Source organism: Microtus ochrogaster, unplaced genomic scaffold, assembly GCF_000317375.1.
Source record: "Microtus ochrogaster isolate Prairie Vole_2 unplaced genomic scaffold, MicOch1.0 UNK12, whole genome shotgun sequence".
In the NCBI taxonomy this organism is placed as follows: domain Eukaryota; kingdom Metazoa; phylum Chordata; class Mammalia; order Rodentia; family Cricetidae; genus Microtus; species Microtus ochrogaster.
Window position 1 is genome coordinate 727,336 of NW_004949110.1, and position 24,737 is coordinate 752,072.

At 48.7% G+C, this 24,737-nt stretch overlaps 1 protein-coding gene across 1 annotated transcript in view; it reads left to right on the plus strand.

Annotated features, from left to right (window-relative positions):
• Rasgrf1 (Ras protein specific guanine nucleotide releasing factor 1) overlaps positions 1–24,737 on the plus strand; it is a 109,803-nt gene that overhangs the window by 81,628 nt on the left and 3,438 nt on the right. Inside the window, exons 18-28 of the mRNA XM_026789004.1 lie at positions 887–1,063; positions 1,611–1,757; positions 2,011–2,126; positions 2,563–2,675; positions 4,757–4,817; positions 7,674–7,777; positions 9,216–9,300; positions 13,897–14,094; positions 18,065–18,144; positions 21,157–21,274; positions 22,286–22,354. Coding sequence (XP_026644805.1) covers positions 887–1,063; positions 1,611–1,757; positions 2,011–2,126; positions 2,563–2,675; positions 4,757–4,817; positions 7,674–7,777; positions 9,216–9,300; positions 13,897–14,094; positions 18,065–18,144; positions 21,157–21,274; positions 22,286–22,354 — 1,268 coding nt within the window. The remainder of the gene's footprint in view (positions 1–886; positions 1,064–1,610; positions 1,758–2,010; positions 2,127–2,562; positions 2,676–4,756; positions 4,818–7,673; positions 7,778–9,215; positions 9,301–13,896; positions 14,095–18,064; positions 18,145–21,156; positions 21,275–22,285; positions 22,355–24,737) is intronic.

The following is a 24,737-nucleotide window of genomic DNA, read 5'->3' on the forward strand; positions in this document are numbered from 1 at the left end:
AGAGAGAGAGAGAGAGAGAGAGAGAGAGAGAGAGAGAGAGAGATACTATCTCAGAGAGACAGACAGACAGACAGACAGACAGACAGACAGACAGACAGAGGCAAAAGAGAGTTGATCTCAGAAAGAAGGGAAGGAGACATCTCAAAGAAGGAAGGGAGGAAAAGGGAAGGGGAGGGAAAAGAAGCGAAAGAAAGGGAAGAAGTTAGCTTAGAGTCTTTAAAGCAAGCCAGTTACCCCTCAGGCTCTAGAATCCTGTAAGATGAAGCCAAAGGGTTCTGGAATTGACCGCACAGCTCATTGTCATTATTACCATCAGCAGGTCTCCATGTTTATATAGCTTTTTGAACTTTTTTCTGCCATCTCCTTTTTATGATTACCTTTGGTCATATCTGTACTGTCCAGAGGAGATCCCTGAGGCTCCAGAGTTGAAGGAACTTTCCCATAGTTGCACAGCCAGTGAGAGGTGGGAGAATTTCAACCCAGGTAGAAGATCAAGTGCAAGATCATCTCAGTCCCACCATGCCCATAACCCTGTCAATATAAATTGTAACCATTAGACCCAGTACCCTGAAAGCAGACAGCTCATGATGCTTTGGGCGCAGAAAAACCAAGAATTGACAAGTCTTAGAAATAGAAAGGCGCTCCCAACCTTCTAAGCAGCAAAAGGCTAGCTGAGCCTTCCTTCCCTGAGGTAATATTCTCTAGGACTATTGTGGCATCACTCTTACAGGGAACAGAGCCTCCCACACACACACAGTACCTCCTGAGCCCGTCTCCATCCCTGGGCATAGAGGAAGAGCTTCCAGTCTTGAGGTTGGGCTATCTGAATGTCTACCAACCTAAAGGACTGAGGAATGGCTGAGGATCAGCTCCCTCCTCTCCACAGAATTCCCACTCTTTAACTTCAACAATGGAGTCGTGATGACCTCATGTCGTGAACTGGACAATAACCGCAGCGCCCTCTCAGCTTCCTCTGCCTTTGCCATAGCCACGGCGGGAGCCAACGAGGGCACCCCAACCAAGGAGAAGTATCAGTATCGCAGGATGTCCTTGGCCACCACAGGTGTGTGGACGTCTCTGCTTATGGGTACCCCCTTTCTCCATGGTTCTGTGGCACGGGTGACAGCCACAGGCATGAGACCTTCCCTTCCTCAAGTGTTTGATGCACATTGCAGATGCCACGGTGGGTCCTTCTACAGTTCCTCTGGAAAGCTCCCTGCTCCAAGAAGCTATCCTGACTCACTGGACATGAAGCCTTGCTTTCTGTTATTTGCCCTGTTGATCCTTCCTCTCGTGGAGGCTGGAATGGAGCCCCTTTTTCGGCACCAGCTAGGCTCTGCACACCCAGGCCTGTAGCCAGGGCCACTGTGTGTTTAGTATGCAGTCTGTTCCTATGTCCTATCATCAATGGAGTAAAGTCTTAACTGGGTTGCTTGTCAACCTCAACCCCTAGAAGGATGGCCTAAGGGTTATCCTTATACACACACACACACACACACACACACACACACACACACACACACGCACGCACACACATCCCGCCCCTAGATTTACCCTCTCCTCTATCCACTTTGACCTGTTGTTACCACTTCCTCCCACTCTTCCTGCAGGCCCTGCCAGTGCTGGCCTGTCATCCTGGAGTCCCATTCTCCCTCCCCAGTCCCCTTTGATCCTCGGCCAAATTCTACTCACAGCAAAGAACGCCAACCGAGAGAGCCCTCGGCACCCACTTCCACAGCAACGGTTCCACACCAAAGGTTAGAAGGGGGGGGGGGTTCCTGGAGAGCTCTGGTCTCGGGTACCCTGTATACTCTCATTGGTGGGAGCTTCCTGAACCTTCTAAATGGAGCAGGTATGACAGAGGTTGGGTGCTGAAGAACTGCATCCCCTGAGGCTTCATGGCCTCTCATTTGGGTCTGAACTCGGTTAAGTGTCCCGTCCAAGGCTCTCTGACAAACCATGTCTGCTAAGCAAGCTCCCCCTCCTGTCCTTCTCTCCCCCTTCCTCTAGCACTGCCAGGGTTTCCCCCTGACCAGAGAAATGGCGACAAGGAGTTTGTGATCCGCAGAGCTGCCACCAACCGTGTGCTGAATGTGCTCCGCCACTGGGTCTCCAAGCACTCTCAGGTGGGTGGAACCAAGCTCCAGGAACAATTGTTTCCCAGTGGCTGGAAGTGATAGCAGACAATGTAGTAGGTCAACAGCAGGAAGGGGATCCCATTTTGCCAGGAGGACCTGCTCAGGTTCCCTGGGAAAGGGAAACAAGGACCGTCAAGAAGACAAGGGGCCTGTTTGGCCACCTGTCTGCAAGGAGAGTACAAGTAGGCTTGGGCCTCCCTAACTTAGGGTACAACAGCTAGGGGGTGGTCTTGGTCTTGCCCCAGTGCCCTGTGCCCAGGAGCCTTGAAGCCCCACTTGTGGCCTTGCTGGAAGTAGTGACAAGACAAGAAAAGCAGGTAACCACCATGGGCGGAAATAGAAACTCCCTCCTTCAGCCTGGCCTCAGAGAACTGCAGGAAAGTCTGGTGACTGCAGCCAGAGCTACCTGCCCGTCTTCCTACAGGACTTTGAAAGCAACAGTAAGCTCAAAAGCAAGGTGATCAGCTTCCTGGAAGAGGTCATGCATGATCCAGAGCTGCTGACACAGGAGCGAAAGGCAGCGGCCAACATTATCAGGTAAGAGCTGCATGGTCCTCCTGCTAGGATGACCTTCTAGGACAGGGTCCTGCCCTATACCTCCACAGTAGCCAGACTGGCCAGGAGTTTATCAGTGTAGGTATAAGCCCCAGATGTCTGGGAGCCATGTCCCTTGCTCTAGAGTCAAGCATGGGTGCTCTGTGTACTTACCCCTCTTCTCCCCACCCCTCACCAGACCTTGATGGAGCAAGGCAAGCAGTTTGGTTGGTAGAGTACTTACATAGGCCTGGGTTCAATCTCTAGTACCATATAAGCTGAGTTTGGTGGCGCATGTCTGTGATTCCATCTCTCAGGCTGTCATCTCAACACTTGGAAGGCAGAAGTCTGAGAAGTTCAAAATCATCCTTGGCTGCATAGTAAGCCAGCCTAGACTACATGAGACCCTGTTGGGGCTGGGGGCATGTACTCCTTCTCCATGTATGTCCATGGCTATTAATACCTGTCCAGCATGTGCTATCCAATGTGATAGGTACTAGCTACATACAACGTTTTAAATATCAGCGAACTAAAATCGAATACAATAAAATAGTGTCCCTCAGTCCCCAGAGCTTCAGTTGGCCAGAGGCTCCTAGCTTAGACAGCACAGGCCAGCCCATCTCCTCACTACAGAGAGTTCTACTGAATGATGCTCACAGGCATTCAAGGAATGTTTGTTGGCTTAAACTCTGTTAAATCGTCTGTCCTCAGACCTGTGTTGAACATGAACCACAGCCTGCCTCTTCTAGCAGAGATCAGGGTTCAGACAGTCCAACATTTGAGCTACTTCAGACAGTGATTCATTGTTGACCAGAAAATGGCCCTTAGCAAAATCTCATTTTCTCCTATTTAAAATGAATGAACAATGCTGACTTCAAGAGTGTAGTAAGGCTCAGGCAAGGTGGTGCATGTGGCTTCTGCAGGTTCTCAGAAGGTAAATGGCATGGACTCACTGGCACCCTACCTCCTGTTCTCATCCTTCCACCTAGACTGGCTTCTCCAGAGGCTAGGGAGGTTTCTCCTCCTCATGTCCAGCAAGCCAACTCTACACCCCAGGCATTGCATCTGCCTCAGGACTTTCTCCCAAATCCAGCTGAGGCATTTTCTCCTTATAGCCCGAGTCTCCAGCCCCTCTCCTATCCCAAGGATAGGAGACCTTATCACTCCACCACAGTCCTAGGATACCATTGGCCTTCCCTCATCTACAACATATTCTGTGTGCATGCATGTGTTGGGTGGGGGGAGAGAAAAGGGGAAGACGAGAGAAAGAAGCTAAGTGGAGTGCCTACAGGCATACTCATGCACACAAGCAGTCCCAGGCTCTTGGTGTCTCCCTCCAGGTTCTCCTGGGGTCTGGGAGGGCTGTGTCGAGCAGGACTTTTTCTGCTGTGGACCCTCAAGAGAGCCAGTTCTCGGAATGTCCAGTTCCTAGTCTGACATTGGCTCCCAGGGCTGATCTCCAAAGTTCCACTCCCTTCAGCCAATCCCTAAAGACTTCTCTCTGCTTCCCTATGCATACCCAGGTCTGGCCCTTACTCTGTCAAAAGGGCCTACGGCCCTACCCACCCATATTCTCATACGTTCCCATATTCACTCTAGTTAGCTTGACCACACCCTTCTTCACTTCTCACTCAACACTATCCCATCTTGGGTTCTTGGGCCTCCATTCCACTATGTCACCTGTCTTCTGATGAAGCCAGGCTTGAGGGGCATCCCATCTAGGAACATCTCCTGTCCACTCTGATCCTCCAAGTCTGGCACTGCTTCACGGTGCGTGTCCCATCATTCCATATGCACACAGCAGTGCCTGCCACAATCCCAGCCTGACCTCAGAGGCCCCTACCCATGTCTCTCTGGGTCCTGACATATACATACATAACAGTATGTAGGAAGCTCGGAGGCTGGGGAAGAGACCTTCCCCATACAGAAGGATCAAGAATAAGTCAGTAAAGCGGACGAGGACAAGGGAAACAGAAAGAAGTAGTGCCTCAGGGTTAAGGCAGTAAGCAAGGGTCAGAGGTTGCAGAAGACAGCCAGGTGAGGGTCAGAGGTGTTCTGGGGCTCACATGCTTTCCTCTCCCTAGGACTCTGACCCAGGAGGACCCAGGCGACAACCAGATCACACTAGAAGAGATCACACAGATGGTGAGCAGGATGACCATTGCACCTGATCACCAAGGCAACGTCCTCCCCAGCCTCATTACTCCATGACTCCCTGACCAAGTCATCACCTGCATGCATTTCCTATGGCTTTGCCGCTAAGTGTCACAACCCAGGCAGTGTGCTCCTCCCACTGTCCTGGAGCCTGGAAGTCTTTAGAAAAGATGTGTGCGGGGCTATGCTTCCCCAGGAGCTCTAGAGGAGGACACTTGCTTGCCTCTGCCAGCGGCTGGTAGCTTTGTGTTCCCTCAGTTTCTGACTACTACCCCTCCCCCGGCCGTTCATGTCTCCATGGTCCTGGGGTCATATCCTCTGGTATCCCTGGGTTGTCTTCCTTCTGTGTATGTGTCTGTGTCCACTGTGTCCATATGTCCCATCTTACAAGGACATCTGTCATGTTGGCCCACCCTGTTGGCCTCATTGTAAATTCATTACACTGATGAAGATTCTAGACAAGGCCCAGGGCCTAGGAAATTGCTCTGTTATTGAGGAGCAAAATCCAACCAGTAACACTGCCACTTCCCTTTTCTTCATCCACTGAGCCTCCTCCTTTCCCTTACCCCTCCCCTCTCTCTGTCATACTTCATAGGTGTCATAGACACCTATGTGCTGGACCACATGAGATTATGAAAGACTCCAGAGCCTCTTGTCAGTAATGCTGCAAGTTTGTATCATTATTCCCATTTTACAAATGAGGCCACTGAGGCCCAGAGATCTCAATCATTCACTCAGCGGGAAGTGGTAGTCATGCAAGCTGTTCACACTCAGGTCCAGCTGACCCCAGAGAAGAATTCAAACCCTATGCCATGCCACCCCATCCTGAGGAGTCACAGTGTGCTCACTGAACCTGCCCTGAAATGACAGGACCCCAGGGAAGAGTTGTGTTCAACATGAAAGATCACAAGCTAGGGGTTGCACTCCATACACCATAAGAGAATGGTGACCTCCTGTGCTTTCAGTGCTAAACTAGGATCCCCTGAGTACCTTTGTGAACCCCACCAAAGCCACTGGCCACTGAATTAATGATGGTTGGAATGTTCAAGACAGACTCTGACCTGCCCGGGGTGGATTCCATGTCATCAGCTCAGCTCCGGGCTGACTAGTGTATTAGCAGTATCCAGTGTAAGAGCTTAGGACTCTGGGCCCTGGCTCCTCTCTGCTTTCATCCCTCATGGAGAACAGTAGCCTAACTACATTCTGGCCCAGGAATAGCTCTGCATGCCCACACAGCTCAATGACCCGCCAAGGCAGGCAAGGTGGTGGCACCTAGACATCACTTATTACGGATTGATCCTCTGGGCCCAGGATGCTGGACTAGCCTCCCCCACCACTTCCACATCGTAGAGAACACCCTAGGCTCTTGTTTGCCAACAGAGGCCTGGCTGGAATGTTTACACTCTATGAGTACAAGGGCCCTTTTCCTTTGTAAATGCCTTTGGGGCTCTTCTAGAACAAAAGGTTATTGAGCCCCATCTCTGTACACTCCAATCCCTGACAGGTCCCCAGAGCCTTTGAGTGTTAGGTCCAGCTTAGCCAAGGCCCGTGACATCAATGGGAAAGAGAAAGTTGGCTTGTCCCATTAGTTCTCATAAGCCTTCTGGAAGGTGAGAGTTGTCTCTCAGACCTCCACTTCCAAAGACACTTCAAGTCCTGGACAACATCAAAAGTGAGGAAAAGGTTGCCTGTCCCTACACAGTACCTATAGCCACTGGGACACTGGGTGACACCTCAGTGTGGCCTCCTGGACTCCTCTGTGATCCCCACAGCCCTGCCATCCTGGACCCAGCCCTGAGACACCTTCATAAGACCCTCAGGAATGACTGTAACTGAGCTGCCCACCTTCAGGGGGCCCATCCCCAAGAGCATACAGGAGAAATGCCCCCACAAGGCTCTTGTCCTGCAACCCAGCCCCTGCTGCCCTCACGCCCACATCCTAGGAACTCATCCTCCCCAAAGGCATCGTGCTCCCTACTCCCACACTCCGGCACCTGGGCTTCTGTTCTCTGCACTGGTGACTCTGCCAGGAAACACCCATGACCGAGCGGCTACCACACAGAATCTATTGTCCCCTGAGTCCTCATTCTGTGAAACCCCTGAGTCTGAATCACGTTTGCAGGTCTGCATATCTCCAGTGTCTGCTACCAGCCTAGCAATACAGACCTCACCGACTGCAAAAGAAATGGGGGGAGGCAAATAACAGAGCACTCGGCCTCAAGGAATGACATGTTTTCTGGCTGTGGGTGGACCCCACTTCCCTTTCCAACCATGCAGACAGGCCACTTGGGCACTCAGCCAGCTGCTGGAACTTCTGGGTACCTCCAGGTAGAAGCCCAGGTGACAGATCCTGTCATATCCATGAGGGAACCTCATAGGTCAGGGACATGGTAGCTGACAGCTGTCTTCTACTCACAAGGCAGGAATACTGCCCCCGGGGGCAAATCACACCCCGGAACCCCCAAATCGCACCTACTGATGAGTTTTAAAGAAAAATTGTGTTGAGCCCACCTAGGACCAGGAAGAACCCAGAGGAAGTGGCCCATCACAGCTGGGATCAGATACCCAAGTTTGCAATCCAGGAAGCCTATTTACACCTGAGTGACTTGGGCAGGCTTTGGACTCCTTCCTACATGTGTAGTGGTGGCTCCCTACAGGGTAGGCGACCGATGGGGAGAGTCCTCTGGCAGCACAAAACACACATCTGAACAGGGAGCAACAAGCAGTGGGGCCCAGCTTCCTCGCTGGTACCCCATCCACCCACCAGAACTGAGAGGAGATCCTCAGAAAAGTGTCAGAAGCCCAGAGCATCACTCCAGTGGCCTGATTCTGACCTTGCTTCCCCAGGCAGAGGGTGTGAAAGCTGAGCCCTTCGAAAACCACTCAGCCCTGGAGATAGCAGAGCAGCTGACCCTGCTGGATCACCTTGTCTTCAAGAAGATTCCTTATGAGTAAGTGGGTGTGGCTGCCTGCCTCCTCTCCCTCCTTCTCCCTCCTCAGCACATCCCTGTCTTTGAACTCTCTAAAACTTGGAAAGAATGCTCCTCCCCTGTCTCTCTCTTTACCTGTCTCCTGTAAGCGCAGCCCCCTCCCCCCATGTACACAGTTTTCCAGAAGATTCCTCTTTCTTGGGGTGCAGAAAGAATGCATGTTTATTTGCACACAGGCATGAATGTGTATACATATTGTGTTTATGTGTGTTCATGTGTATGCACATTTGTGTGTGAGTTTCGTGTGTGTGTGTGTGTGTGTGTGTGTGTGTGTGTGTGTGTGTGTGTGTGTACAAGCCCTAGGAACAAATTTCAGAATGACTCTTGATTTAAATGAAGCCTCGGGCCTGCTACTGTCTGCCCTGCCCTGTCTTTAGTCTTCCTGGTAATCCCTGCTTTGTCTCTCCTCATCTAATAACCAGCATTTATTTGTGAACACTGTTCATGTGTGTGGCGCTCCTTAGCATTGTAAATTAAGGTAGTTTTCTTTTTTACGTTTACAGCTGAAACTAAGCATGCTCCCAACCAAGACATTTCTCTGAATTTCCAATAATTATTCCAAAATTATTTTCCAACACTGCCATCACCATGTCTAAGACCACACATCACTGGAACATTCTGTGCATTTATTTTGCTTTCCAGGGTCATATTCACAGCCCCACAGGCATGAATACAGCCTCACCTAATGACAGGGTTGGCCTGGATACTTAGGAACCCCCAGGATGTGGAAACAGTGTTACTCCTACCTCCTGCCAGAAGCAAGACCAGGACAGATGTTCACTGGTGTCACCTCCCCATGGCTGCACCAGCCTGTGGGACTTCACCTAAGCACCTCTACTAATCACTTAGAAGCATGGGCAATCTGTGGTTTCCCTAATAGGTTCCCTGTGCCAGAACACACTGCTTGAAATTGGTTTTTGGTTCATTTATCCTCTTATGACCCACTGCTTTTGTATAGTGTTGAGAATTGAACCTGGAACCTTGTGCATGCTAAGCACACACTCTGTCAACAGAGGTTATCTGTCTATCACCTCTGTTCTGAAGACCAGCCACTACCAATTGACTAAAATGTAGAAACAAGAACCATAGCAAAACCTGGTGTGCCTACCCGCTTCCCAGCAATGCTCAGCCATCTCATACCTCATCCCCTTTCAGCCCCATGATGGTCCCATGAGGAAAGTGTTATTGTTACACTCCCATTTCACAGATGAGTAAAGCATCCAAGACCCAGGGTACAGCACAGAGCTGGGCTCGAGCTCAAGGTTCCTTCCTCTCTGGGCTTCTGCCAAGGGCTGCTCACCTATAAATGATCACCTTGAAAAGCAAAGAAGTGACCCAACACTGAATGAGCAAGGCAGCGCTGATTTCATCTGCTCTGGTTTCCCTTTCCTCGCTGCAGGGAGTTCTTCGGACAGGGCTGGATGAAGGTAGAGAAAAACGAAAGAACGCCTTATATCATAAAAACCACCAAGCATTTCAATGACGTGAGTACACATGCGTGGACAGTGGCTTTCTGCCAGGCTTTCCATTGGCAGGACGGCCAAGGGGTTGAGTGGAGGGCAGGCTGGCACCACACCCTCTGCTGCACCCCACCTTCAGCTGTGTAACCGGAGCCAGCCCACTTCACCTTGTTCTTGGTCCCTTCATCTGCTAATGGGTGAACATAAAAGGGCCGTGTGAAGAGTAGCTGGAAATCCTCCAGAGCCATCAGCCAGCAATGGCTCCTGAGGAGCTTCCTCAGGCCTATGATCACCACAAGGAGCTCCTCCTAAGAGTAGGGTCATGGCAGACCAGCCACAGAAAGGATGGAAAGAAGGAAGGGTTGGACAGAAAAGACCAAAAGTGTTCTTGCTGTGTTTCTTATTTTCTTACCTCATCTCAGCCTTAGAAATAAGCAAACTGAGTCTGGAAATGGCAAACATCTTCCCTCAGATATGAACATTACTCAAAGTGTTCAAACTCTCTGACTTTCCAAAGTGTTTGCTAAGAGTTTCATCTTCATGCTGATATAATGTCCTAGCCACAACAGTGCCTTTCATGATTGGTAAGATTGCGCAACAACTTTGCACTGAAGAGACTAGAGACCCTGAAGTTGCTGATAAAAAAAGGCTAGGCTTGAGACTGCCCTAGGCAGGCTTGGAATGGCCCAGCATCTGGCCCGTCCAGTCCCCATCTCTCAGAACTCCCTCTACCATTGACTTTCCTGATGGAGAGTGGTTAAGAGGGGACCAAACACTAAAGCAGAAAAGTGGTCCATGTGTTCAATAAAAAGGGCTTGAACTGACTCTGATCAGGACACTGATCAGGTCTGCTGATTGGCACAAGGTAGCACATGTGTTTTTCATTGCTGCATGATGGAGGATGACTATGTAAGAGAAAAAAATACTCCTGTGTAGACACCTATAATCCCAACATTCAGCAAAAGGGTTACAAGTTCAAGGCCAACCAAGTCTACATAGCAATGTCGTATCTCAGAAAGAAAAAAAAATCAAGGGGGAGGGATGTAGCTTATTGCTCAGGTGCATACCCAGCACATACAGAGTCCTGAGCTGAGTCTCCAGCACTGAAAAAAAAACTCTCCCCGCAATTTTCCCATATGGTGCTCCAATCTCTGCACCCAAGGGACTCATCCTCTCCTAGCCTATGCCAGCCCCAAAAGCTTTTGCACACAGCATTGTCATTCTCTGAGTTTAATCAACACAAATAAAGAGCCTTTTTATGGTCAGAAGTGGCAGCACATGATGTCACTTGTCCTGACTGCCTGGCCACAGACAGCATCCAGAAAAAAAAAATGGGCCCCCTGACAAACATCATCCAGAAGGGCCCTTGTCAGCCAGGAAGAAATGAGGAAGTTGCAGTATTTCGGTGCCAGGGAGGGAGAGGCCTTCTGACCCTGGCACTCTGTGCACCCAGAATGGCGTAAGAACAAGCCAGAAACAGGGTATGTATTCATTGGTACTGTGTGCCACTGTGGAGTGACTTTCCACCTCATTTAACCCACGACATTGACTCCATAGAGGAAGAACCTGAGGCTCAAAGCGATTACCTGGCACTGCCCATGTGACATGGCAGAAAAGTCCCCCTTTGAGCCCACACAGAGGCTACCCTGTGACTGTTTGGCACTTGGCATCTCTGTTCACATCCGTCGTCCTATTCAGATTCAGAATGTGTGCCTCTGCGACAGAGGGTATCTTAATCTCCGGCACAGCTCAATTTTCTGCTATCTAGCCCTTTGCCTCTAATGTCTTTATCTTGTTGATTGGCACTGGCTAGGGTCTCCAGTACTAGGACCAGACTTGGGTGAGACAGGCATACAGCCAGAGGAGCTGCCCACCAACCGCATATGCACCGTGGTGCCTCTGTCACCCCAGCTCTCTCCAGGACAATGTGGAACAGAGATGGAGACAGTGTGCCTTGTTCTTGCTTTTTCAGGGGAAGCTTTTAATCTTCCGCTATGTAAGAGGAGACAAAGTTAGAAAAATTCCTTTCTATTCCTTGAATATCAATCATTTTTACCATGAATGTTGACTTTTTTCCTTTTTAATCTTCTCTTATTTTAATGTATATGTGTGAATGGCAATAATTTTTGCCACAAGTTCATATCTTTTCTTTTTAGTTTTTTTTATTTCTTTTTAATGCCTTTGTGTATATGCCTGAGTATATTTATGTGTGCCACGTGCATGAAGGTGCCCACAGAGGCCAGAGAGGGCATCAGATCCCCTAGATTTAATATAGAATTATAGTTACAGGTGGTTGGGAGCAACATGACATGGTGTGGAGAACTGAATCCAGGTCCTTTGAGCCAGTAGCAAGTGCTTTTCACCCCTGACTCATCTCTCCAACTCACACATTGACTTTTCTCCGCTGTTGTTATGCAGCTACTGAGACGGTCATGTGATCCTTCCCTTGTTTAATATGTTGCTATGGTAATGAGAATTACATAGTTTCTTGTGTACCTCTGGTACAAACCCGAGGCAGCCACGGCATGTAAACAGCTAGGCGCCCAATTTTTTCCTTTCTTGTGTTGCCCATCTCTGGAACATAGCACAGCAGTGCTTTTGTAGAATAAATTAGCAAGTATTTGTTTTGTTTCTCCATCCTGTAGAGGATCTCACTGACCTGGTTTTTTTTTTTTCAAAGTTGTTCTTTTCTTTTTTTACATTCTTTTTTTTAAAGTTTTTTTATTCCAGCATTGTCTATATGGAGAGATGTACCTGTTTCAGTTTAATTAGTGATAGATCACACGCACGCTGTCTTATGTGTTCTCATCCCCCCTAACTTCAGTAGTTAGTTCTCCATAAGTACATACTAAAGTTCAACGTCCCAGGCAACAAGATGTTATCAGTGAGAAAACCTGTCACCAAGGCTGATAACCCAAGTTTCATGCCTGGAACCCACATGAATGATATCCGTGGGAAAACCTGTTGCCAAGGCTGATAACCCAAGTTTCATGCCTGGAACCCACATGGGGGAAGAAGAGAATCCTTCCCTCAAGTTCTTCTCACATGCACTGTGGAGTGTCACCCACCCTCCGGCAAGCACACATACACACAAAATAATAAACAGGTGTAGGAAAGTTCACATTCAACATCCCTCCTTGGCATCCATGCCACAGCAAGTACTTTAGGGAAGGTTTCTTGGTGGTGCAGCTCTCCTTGTTTATATGTAATAGCATCTTCACACCTTTATTCTTTCAATAACTGAAGCACAATTAATAAAATCTCAGAGACAGATATTGGGGTTCAACTTGAAGACCAGAAAAACAAAGCCAACAGCCACTGGCTCTTACTTTGACCTCAGTTTGAAAATGGCGATCCTGCCTCCAGGAAACCTAAGAAAGAGATTGAGAGTGAGAGCTGTCTCCTCCCGTTTAATAATCCTCTCTAGTTCTGGAATTAGGGGAGTGCACCACTACTGCCTGGTTTCTATGGTAACCTCGTGTGGCTACTGAGATTAAAGATCTGTGTCATTGTGACTACTGGGATTAAAAATGTCTGTCATTGCGGCTACTGGGATTAAAGACGTGTGTCATTGCTGCCTGGTCTGTAAGGCTGGCCAGTGTGGCTGTTTTACTTTTTCCGAACTTCAGACAAGCTTTATTTATGAAAGTACAAATGAGATGCCACTATAAATAACAAGTCATCGTGTCTTTTATTCTGTAAAAGATTTTTTATAATTCATTTTTGACTAGCATACAAAGAAATGAGTTTCATTGTGATGCTTTCATACATGTGTATTTAGCTATTATTATGCTTCGTTACTTTTTACTTTAAAATATTATAGATTCAGGCAATGTGCAAGGAAGCGGATGTTTCCTGCCTTCCCAGGTCCTTGCAGTTCGAGTTCCCCAATGTCTAGGCCCAGCTTCCTCCCTGTTAGCCACATCACTTCTAACTCCATGTGATTTGTTTGTGTGATTGTGATTGTTGGCAGGGTGCAGGATTCCAGGAAGGTCTGGCCTACTGTATATGTGAGACCAAGTGTGTGTCCTCTTCCAGAAGGAAACGTGATGGGAAGTTCCCTCAGAGCTGGGCTTGTAATACAGTTTATTCTTCCAGATGAACTTTTGAATCACACCATTAGGTTCCAAAGCAATTTCCACTGGGTGTTTAATTGGTTTACGTTGAACTCAGGGTTATGAACACATGGTACTTATACTATTATTTGGTAATATGATCTCTTTCTCTGTTATTTAAGCCTTTTACATCCTTTGGTAACCTTTTTCTTGAAATCTTTGTCATTATATTTTTGCTTATTTGTTTTTATTTTACTTTATTGGGATAAAGTTTTACATGTAGCTCAGGCTGGCCTCAGACTTGGGCATCCTCCTGCCTCTCCCTCCCAAGTGCTGGGATTACAGGTACATGCCACCATACTCAGCTTCACTGTGTTTTTAAATTGACAATTGCTAATTTATGGGAAAATGTCTCCTTTTTGTACTAAGCATTTGTTTTAATAGTTTTCCAGTTTATTGTTTTGGGGACTCTTAACAAGAAATTGTGTCTGTAAATAATGATAATATTATCTTTACAATATTTATTCCTCTTACTTTTTTCCTGTCTTATTGCATTGGCTTAAAGATCAGTAACTTGATTGCTTCAGAAATTATCCGAAATGAGGATATCAATGCAAGGGTGAGCACCATTGAGAAGTGGGTAGCTGTGGCTGACATATGCCGCTGCCTGCACAACTACAATGCCGTGCTGGAGATCACCTCCTCCATGAACCGCAGTGCAATCTTCCGACTCAAAAAGACGTGGCTCAAAGTTTCTAAGCAGGTGCGGGCAGGAAGCTGGCACTGCTGCCAGATGGGCCTGGGCTGGGGTTGGGGGCGGGGAGACCGGAATCTCCGGGTGTGAGCAAAGGACTGAGCTGAGGATCCAGATTTCCAGGAAAATTGTGTCAGCGAGGACCAGCTATCAGGCCCCCAGATGTGGCAGTGGACCTGGGGGACTTCAGTTCCTCCTTGGGCAGCTAAGACTCCACAGTGGGAGCTGTAAGACCGCGAATTTGGTAGCGGCACTCTTCTTGCTTTGGGACAAGCTCTAAAAAGGCATAAGCTGAAAATTCTTTGGGATGAAGTTCTGTACGGTAGAGCCTTGGGGGACAGCTCAAAAGGAGAGGTCTCCTTAGCAGAGCACACTCTGAGACACTTCAGCACTTCCTTGGTGAACTTGGTCAATGCCTGCACAAGGATAGACAAGCCCCACCAGAGACAGGGAAACCTCTAAAGGCACCTAGGATGGTCTTTCAGTGAGAGAGTCTTGCAGGACCCAGCACCGCCAAGAAGCCTGTCTGCAACACCCTGAATTTGTACTCTGTATCCCCTTCATTTTTCCCTTCCTCGCCTGTCTCTCGTTATCTTCCCTGAGCCAGGAGCAGGTAGTCATCTTACCCACTAACAGGCATCAGCTCTGCAAATCTTCCTACACAGATAAATAGCCAGTCCAGGAAAGTTCTGGGATGCTCGTTCTTCGGTCCCTCTCTGCTCTCCAGACACTCAAGCCCCTGTGGACAGCTGAGCTGTTGAGTCTCTAGGACCACCCCCTTACACTCAGGGAAGCTGAGCCTCATCCTTATTGGCACATTGGGTGCCCAGGATTAGGGTCGTGGGAGATGTCTTTAATATTAGCAACTCCGGAAAAGAATAGAAGCTGGGAGCTTTAGGGACTACCGGCCACACAGGCACATACTGTCATAAACTGAAGTCAGGGGTTGAGCAGGAAAAAAAAACCTGGAAAAGCCCCTTGTTGTCTGAGTCCATACAGCTTGCCAGGATTTAGACAGGGTTATAGGAAGTCCATTCCAGTTTACTATCTTACTCCTCCCTCCTTGCACGGTTGGCTGATGGTTGCCTTCCCAGGGACCCTCCAGACTAGATCCTGCCCTACTAGACTCTTTCTAGAATGCATGGGCTCTATTTCTTGGCCACATTCTTCGGTGTCATTCTCCTCAGGGAGTTGAGGGGGATGGGGACACACCACGGCCATTCTAAAATCTTCCATTCTCTTCCAAGAACAGTCTAAAACAAGAGCAGTCCATGTATGTGGCCTGGCCTGCAATCTAGAGCACCATTCAGAACCAGGAACCAGCAGCAGGCCTGGTCTAATAACAGTCAAAGATGCCCCTGGCAACAACTTTAGATGGTAGACTGAACCGGCTGACTCGGCCAGCCCTCCAGATGTTTCCAGCCTGTGAAGTAGTTATTCATCTACCCTGTGCTTGGCACCGATGGATTCTGGAAGGACAAAGCCAACCTCATTATCTCTTCTCTGCAGGCAGCCCGTCGACTCTTGTGACGCATCAAGATGGCCACATTCCCTGAAACACAGTCTTGTTTTCATTGCTTTCTTCGGGGTGTCAGCCCAATTCAATAAATCATGACATCAGATAGAGTCCGGCTCTACAGGAGGGTCAAATGTACCTTGAAATTTTTTGTTCCTCTTTTCTAATTTCAGCTCCTTTACCCATCATCTTTCAAACCATCTCTGTCCATTGGGGAAGTGTCTGGTGTGGCAGCAGCTAGGAGGGGTGTGCCCGCGGTTCTTCACCCCAGGAAGTTGTATCTGTAGGGACAAAAACCTGCTCTTGACACACAACTTGTCTTTGTCCCTTTGGGAGGAAACATTCTTCATCACTCGGTGGTTTCTGTCAGATAAGCAGGAAAGGGAGGTACTTTGGAGGCCACAGAAGCATCTTTCTTCTTGAGAGGGCTCCTGACACAGGTTCTTTGCTTGATCCTGGATCCCAATGCCATATCTAAAGCTTCCCCCTTTTCTTCCTGCTAGTATATCCTCACTTAGCCAGAGCACCTCAAGACCCGGGGCTAGCCCCGCAGGGAGCGTTAGAAGGTGGAAGCCTAGGTGGCCCAGCCTAGGCATGTGACCTGATTTTAAAAGTGAAACACTATGGGAAAACTCCTTGATCTCACTGTATCCTGGATTGAGTGTGGCAGCCCAAAGAGAGTCTGTGTATACAGTAGGCACGGGACTGTGGAAGGAATCAAATTGTGCCCTTCTCAGAGCTAGAGTGTTTTTCCCCCATACATCAGAAATAACCTACATAGGGCCAGTGAGCTGGTTTGGTAGGTAAAGTGGTGAGGTTCAACCTGCGTTCAACCCCCAGAGCCCAGAGTTCAATCCTCAGAGTAGAAAGACTCCTGAGGCATGTCATCTGACCTCTACATACACCTACAAATCACACACACACACACACACAAAATAATCTGTATATGTGTCCACGACCTAAAAGTATGGGAACCTCTGAAGCCAGAACTATATGACTAGACCTCGTGATTTAGCTTCTGTCTCCCCAAATCCACCATAACTGAAATAGTGCTTCCCCTTAGAGAATGTCTGAGGAACGGGCCATTGCTCTTGTGCATGCTGAGAATGGGTGAGAGAGGCTGAGGAGGACCCAGATCTGGTACTAAATCCCCACATCTGACCTGAATCCATCTTGGGTCCCACCTCTGAAGATGAGTGGGCATGGAGAGGAGGGGGGTACCATCCTCATCCTCAGAAGGACTGGTACAGGTAGTCACCAGGATCCTGGTAGAGACTGGACTGGCGATGTGGGCTTTCCTAGGGTGCTGAAAGCCAATTCTAAAGGAAACTTGGAGTCAGATGCTTTAGCTCAGTGTGAATTCTGTCCTGCTGTCGCACGGCTCTGACATCAGGTCAGACTGCATTTGTGCTTTGAGCAGGGTCAATTTAACACCAGTGTTCCCTCTCCTTATAGCTATGTCTCTGTCCTCTCTTCCCCCTCAGAGGGTACACAGGGAACATCCATCAGCATCAACACTTACACTGTCATCTTCTACGACTGCACACACCATGGCCTGTGACTGTGTCCCTCTAGGGACGATGAGTGCTCCCGGTCTTGTGATGCCTGGCTGCCCTCAGCTCGGTTTCTCACCTGCATTCTGGACTATGAAGGCCATATCTGGAAAGGAAAAACTTTCCTCATGTCCTTCTATAAATGAGGGTACTGAGGACCTCAAAGAGACATCCCATAGACCGGACAGGGAAAGGAGCGCAGAGACAGACCCAGGGCAGCGTACTCCCCTGGGAATGTAGCAGTCCTTGCCAGGTAAACCCAGCTGCCCATACTCTGCCCTGCTTTCATGCAGCCCAGGTCTGGCTGATCACTTCACATACCCTTGGCCAAGGGTTTCATCCTTTCCATCCTTTCTTGGATGATCAGCTCCTCTGCCACCCTTTTCCTCAGTTCTTGACCATTGATGGTGCTCCTGGTCCATCAAAGCGAAGGTGTGAAAAAAGTGATCAGATCCATTCGGTCCAGCTCGTGGGAAAATCCTAAAGGCTGACAGATAGCTCGGTGGAGGACACTTGCTTCATATGTCAGAATCCCCGGGTTCAGTTCCCAGGACTGAAAACTGCAATCGTGAATATAAAAACTCTAACTTAGATAGTCCCTGCTCTCAGTGCAGGCTTCCTCAAGTCATCCACCAAGTCCTCATAAACCATCACTCTCGGGATGGCGCCAGTCTCCAGGGTCATTACTCTCTCCGGTGCTCTAGGAGATGTGTGTGAAGAGGGGAACATAGGGCAGGGAGTAAGCCTGAGTCCTAAGGAGATCACGGGTGACACTACCAGGCACAGAAAGTCCCCAGATCCAAACGTGGCCTGGAGCCCTCGGGTCAGCATGTTGGATCACGGGCCAGAGCCTGGGGCTTGGGGCCTGGATGTGTGTTGAATGTTAGTAAATGCTTCTGGTTCCTTCTAGACGAAAGCTTTGATTGACAAACTCCAAAAGCTTGTGTCATCAGAGGGCAGATTTAAGAACCTCAGAGAAGCCCTGAAAAAGTAAGTGCTGCTTCTTCCTCGTGTGTCTAAAATTGTAGAGCGTGTTACAAAGGTGTCTTCTCTCCACATCCAGTCAGAGCAGGAGGTCTGTCTGCCCCTCTGCCTGCCTGTGAGACTCATAGACTCGCCAGATCCCGGCACCGGGTCAGCCTTGCCCTCCATTCTTTACCAGGGAAATGCCAGAGCACCTATCTGTGCTTGACCAGAGTTGGTGCCGGATTTCTTGTTTCTTAAATACGATTTTCCATTTTAATAATCCCAATAACCGGCATGTCAAGTCGGTTTATTTAATGTGGTTGTGTTTCTTGTTCACGAGGAGAAATAGTCATTAAAATGAGTGCATGCGTGATTGACAGCTGTATCTTCGAATCAAAGAAATACATTTTACCGACAGTTTGTAACTGTCGATGCATTGTGAGATTTCTAGGTACACTCTGGCCTCAACCCATGGGATTCTAATGACATCTCGAAGGCAGCTCTTTCCATCCTGTCTTCCTAGACAAAAGACAGAGACCTAGGGGCCATGCCAAGGTCATGTGACCATGGCATTAGAACCTGGGACTTGGCCTGAGCTGGCTTCCAAGACCAGTACTTTGCTGTGTGCCTTGGGCACTGTCTTATGAGGTTCAGGTACCTCTGACAAGAAAGCCATGACTCAGATCACTTTGGCCGCACATTCATGAGATACGGGCTCTAAAAAGACAAAACTGCTTTTATTGCTTTCTTCAGGCTTCCATACTAGGCCCCACCCCCATTTGTCCCTGTCTCTCTGCTGGCTGGCTTCTCAATGGACTTTGGAGATGCTGGGTCCCTGTAGCTTTCAGGAATACTCTCCTCCCTTTCATAAGGGGCCTCTTGACCACAGCCAATAAGAGCCGCAATGGAGGGTCACCGCTCATAGTCACGGGACAGCCAACACCTCCAGCCCTTGACATTGGCTGGGATGCCCTGCTCACTCGTCTTCCCAGACAGCCTCTCCTGCCTCCTCTTCTTGTTTTCTTCCCGCCCTACTTCTTGTCCATCCTTCTCTAGCTCAGTGTGCCATCGCCTTGACCATTTCCACTTTGTTTATGTCCTCAGACAGATGTTGAACCCATCTGTGCTGTCCGGCCGTCTCTCCTCCGCCCGGGCTCTAAGGAGCCCCTGTGGACTGTGCTTGTCCGGAGCTGCCCCACTGTGCATTCACCAACTGTCCGTCTGCCTCTGGGCGTTGCTCCATCTGCCTCCTTCACACGGCTTCCTCATCCACCGCAGCCACTACTGCTACCTAACTGTCTCCGTGGCTCCCATTCTGTCTGAGTCCCTCTCCTGACTGTCTTCCCTTTCAGGTCATCTGTATGCTTGTGTAAGTGCCTCCCCTAGAACCCTCTGCTGCCTGTGGCACAGGGCAGAAGGCTTAGGGGCTTTCTGGGTACCAAGATCTTTATGTAAGGCAGATCTGCCCTGTGGAGATGGAGAACAAACCATGTCCAGTGATGCTGGGGAGTCTGTTTCATGAGAAAAGGGCCAGAAAGCAGAAGATAATTGACAATAGTCTCTAGGCAGACTGAAAAAGTAAGACCCAGGCAGAGTCTTGCAGTGGCCCTCCTGTAAGGGTCTTCAGCCCGTTTCAATTGTCCCTGGAATCTTTTTCAGCCTGTTGTCACTGGGCTCTTAGCCTGAACTCTCCTCAGCTTTCTGGTCCTAGTGGTCTTCATCAAAAGGACACAGGCAGGGTTCACAGGGCAGTGAAGAAGATATAGAGAGTTCACTGTAGAGCTTAAGATACATATTCAAGAGATGAGAGTGAGCAGTAGCCAAGGGGACCAGTGTAATGACCTGCATGGTTAGGTTGACTTCGCACTTTCTAAAAGGTCTCTGGAACAGTTTCCTGAAAAGCATTTTCCTGTCCAAGTGACTGACAGGCCCATTTGGATTAATGCTGTACCATTGTTTGAGAGCAATCTTACTAGATAGTTATCTGTTGATGACCACTGATTGATGGCAGCTTAGAATGTCATATCTTGGGCTGGGAATGTAACTCAGTTGGTAGAGTGCTTACATTAACTTTCAAGAGGCACCGGGTTCGATGCCCAACCCCACATAAAGTCAGATGTGATGGCCAGATCAGCCAGGGTTATGTAGAGAGACCCACTTTCAAAAAAGCAAAAACAACAATAAAAATCTGATGTGACAGTACACACCTTTAACCCCAGCACCGGTGGGGGGAGCCAAGGGGGATGGAGACAGGAGGCCTAGTTCAAGGTCTATACTGCATTTTCCTCCAGCATGGCAGGAGTGTCAAATAGCCTGAGGAACAGTTCCTCTAGTATCTCTGTGCTGAGAGGAAGTTACAGACCACTATCTCAAGCATCCCCTAAAGATGCAGGAGGGAGGATAATGGTGGCTCACTCCATCACCAACCCCAACTCCCCTGCACCCTCCCAAGGCACCAGAAAAGCTGCTATAGTACAGGCTACAAATCCCTGCTCAGAACCACACATCAGAGGCCTGGTCCATCACACCAGGGTCTCATCTCTTTTAACCATAGACCCTGAGAATCACCCACCCTTCCCCAGAAGGTACTTCCAGGAAGGTAAGAGGACAGGTGTTAGAGAAGCTACACTGTGTGGCTGCTGGAACCTGGGTGGGGGTGGCCCAGCCTTCCCAGAAGTTCCTGAGCACAGAGTAACAGTGGGGAGGGGGGACCAGTGACCTGGGATGAGGCTGGGAACAACTGGGGAGCTCCATTGCACAGACATCAGAGAAGCGAAGAAAGGCATTCTGGGTCACAGAAGGAGGAGACACAAGTAAGATTCCCTTCCCCCAGCCAGTGTGAGGGTCCAGGCAGCTCCACACTATCCCACCCTCCAGCCTGGCTAGCAGTCTAAGTCTGGATGTGCCCTATGAGTCTCTGTAACTAGAAATCCTGTTGCCTCTAGACAGGCAGAATTTGCATGCAGGGTGTTCTGTTATTAGCAGAAGTTCTTTTCCTTAAGTGAAAATTTTTTGTGGATGCCATTTGTTTCCAAGTTGTGACCCACCCTGTGTCCCTTACCTGGGGATGTACCTCACTGACTTGGCCTTCATTGAGGAGGGGACACCCAATTACACAGAGGACGGCCTGGTCAACTTCTCCAAGATGAGGATGGTATGTTTCCCTGGGTATACGGGGCACAACTCCAGAGTGAACCACCCAGACTCCGCCCCAGCACAGCCTGTTCTGCCTGCCCCTGTTCCAGGCTCATCCCGTGGAAGGTCTCCAGTAACAACCATGACTGACACTAATGGCATTAGCCCTGTGTCCCCTGCCTTTCCCACTTTAGCCCAGCACCCTTCCCTACAGGGGAGGGTGGGCGAAATCAAGCGACCAGCTCAAGGCTCCCACGTGAGTTAAAAGAAGAGCTGGTTCTGAATGCTGGGTCTGACCCCAGAGCCCACCGCTTTCCTCACAGCCCACACTTTAATGTTCGTTCGCAAAAATGCTTGTTTAACATAACTAAAGAAAAATCATTCTGTAACAACACCTAAGAGAGCAAGTTTCAAATCTGCTCCTAAAGATCCAGAACATGGGGATAAGAGGACCCAAGGAGACCACTCTGAGCAGGCACAAGACTTCCGGTCATCTATGTCTCTCTCACCCCAACCAGAGAGCCTCTCTTTGCACCCACTCTGTAAAATGGGCTTACACATTAATAAAAAGCAAGTCTTTCCAACGTAAACGAGAAGCTCCATCTTGGTGATGGAGGGAAGTCCTTATGTTTCGCCTCCAGGCACGCACACATTAGACACCCACAAGCCTTTCACTTTGACTGGCAGCTAGGGTTTGGTTGTAGCGGTGTTGGGAAGCCTTTGACCCTGCCTGAGGGAGTTCTCTTTATCAAGCATGGGTACGTGCTCAGTGTGCGTGTATGCGCGCGCACAACGCTCACACACACGTGCACATAGACATATACACACATACACACACCATACACACATACACATTATCACAGATATCCCAACAGACAGGTTTCACCTCAGAAGCGGGGCTGGTGTAAAGAAAGCCAGTGGAGTTTTTCAGGAGGGAGTGTGACTTCAGACATAGCTACCGATGACCCTTTTCATCGACAAGGCAGCATGAGAGAGCAGACTATTCTAAAACACCCCTGCCTTCCCGCAGATCTCCCATATTATCCGAGAAATTCGCCAGTTTCAACAGACTGCCTACAAAATCGAACACCAGGCAAAGGTAAGAGGGCAACACTTGGGGTCTCCCCTCTCCTGCACAGTGCTGCTGTCTGCACAGGCTTCTGCTCTTTCCTGGAACACCTCTCCTCATGCCTTCCAGGATCCTAATGGTCCAGCAAAAATGTCATACCCTTACAGAAACCACCCCGTTCCTCTTCCCTGGCCAGAGGCAAGCTGGTCCTTGCTTGTGATTCTTGCCTGATTTGACATCTCACAGGGTGTCTAGAACAATGTCTGCTCTCCCACAGGGCTAGAGACAGGGCTCTAAACATCCCCAATGCTTGGTTGGTTAGCTGTGGTTTTGCTTAGTTTGTGTTTTATAGGGTATGTGTGTGTGTGTTTGTGTGTGTGTGTGTGTGTGTGTGTGTGTTCAGATACATGTGTACCATAGAGCCTGAGGAAGTAAGAGCACAACTTGTAGAACTCAGTTTTCTCCTGCCAGGGATTGAACTTACATCCCCAGGCTTGGCCGCAAGTGCTTTACCAGCTGAGCTATCTTGCTGGTTCATGATTGATATTTTCCAAAATCTCATATAGCCCAGGCTAGTCTCGGACTCACTATGTAGCCAAAGACGACCTTGAACTTGTCATCTTTCAGCCATTTTCCAGGGGCTGGGAACACAAGCTTGCACCTCCACGCTCCTGTTCTTTGGTGCTTGAGATCAAACCAGCACTTTGCAGATGGTAGGCAGGAAACCGAGCCATAGCCCAGCCCCAAACGCTGCTAGTTTTGAAAAGCACTGTGCCTCAAAGCCCCAGAAGTCACAGGTTTTCCTCCCAAAGACGAGGGTATCCTGCTTCTCAAATCTGTATCTGGCCAGTTCATAAACACCACACATTTTTCTCCACCACAGTATCACCTGCTATCCCCTGCTCAGCATCACCTTGCTTTCCTTGGTGTCTGCAGCCACTCCTTTCGGAGACAGACTGGCCTCATTCTCGCTTAAAGCTGCAGGAAACCCATTCCTCTCACTAATTCTTTATGTGGATGGACATCTACCTCACTCTAGTCTTTCTCTGCTACAAATCAAGCCCAAAGAAATAGCTTGTGTTGGAGCTGGGCATGTGACTCAGATGTTGACGTACTTGCCTAGCATGTGAGGTGCCCTGGGTTCAATTCCCAGCATAAAACCAGGCATAGTGGTCCGGGCCTGAAACCCCAGCGCTTGAGAAGTAAAAGTAGAAAAATCAGAAGTTGCAGGCCATTCTCGGTTACATAGCAAATTTGGGACCAGCCTGGACTACCTGAAACCGTGTCTCAAAAAAAAAATAAAAATGGTTGCTGGGTATGGTGATGGACACCTTTAATCCCAGCACTTGGGAGGCAGAGGCAGGTGAATCTCTGAGTTCAAGGCCAACCTGGTCTACATAGTGAGTTCCAGGACAGCCAGAGCTACATAAAAGAGAGACCCTGTCTCAAAAAACAACAAAAGTTAATTCTGTGCCATGTTCTGTTCTACCACGTTGAGAAGATCCGTGAATAATTACCCAGGCCACTTGTATTTGTCCACCCAATAGACACACATTCACTGAATGAGTTCTGTGCTCCCAGCTATCTCAAGCCACAAGGCACAGTGTACAAAATAGATAGGCCCTTGGTCCTCATGAGCATGTACTCTGGAGGGAAATAGACAAGGAAGTAAAAACCACAGTACAACAGCACACTCAGTGGTGGAAAGCTTGCTTAGCATGATTGAGACCGTGAGGTTCAAACCCCACATAGTGCAACGAAAAGAAAAATTAAATGAAACACACGCACACACACAATATTACTCTAGGTTAAAAGAGACTAAAACACATGACATCTAAATTCAGTGTATGAAGGTTGTTTAGACCCCAGGTTTAAAAACGCTATGGGGGCTAGCAAGGTGGCTAAGCACGCCTAACAACCCAGTTTGATCCCCAGAACCCACAAAGAAAGAACTGACTCTCAAAACTGTCCTCTGATTTCTACATGCACCCCACAGCACATGAATGCCCCCACACACACAACACATATACACCCATAATAATAATATAAAAATATTTGAAAGGCATTCAAAATTTAAATATGACTTGTATAATGGATAACACTAGTCTCCAGCGCACGTGTGCAGGCACACACACACACACACACCAGCCCAAAAATGTCTGTGTAGTCTGTCAGTTACTTTTATTTATTTATTTTTTTTATTGAAGACAAGATCTCCTATGAAGTCCTGGCTGGCCAGGAGCTCAATATGTAGACTCAATATGTACACTAGCCTGGCCTTGAACTCAAAGAGCTTGACCTTACTCTGCCTCCCACCATATTTAGCACTTTTTAAAAAGTGTCTCCTGAGAGCCAGGATTGCCTTCGTGCGTGCTAGGCAAGAACTCTATCAACTGAGCTATATCCCTAGCCA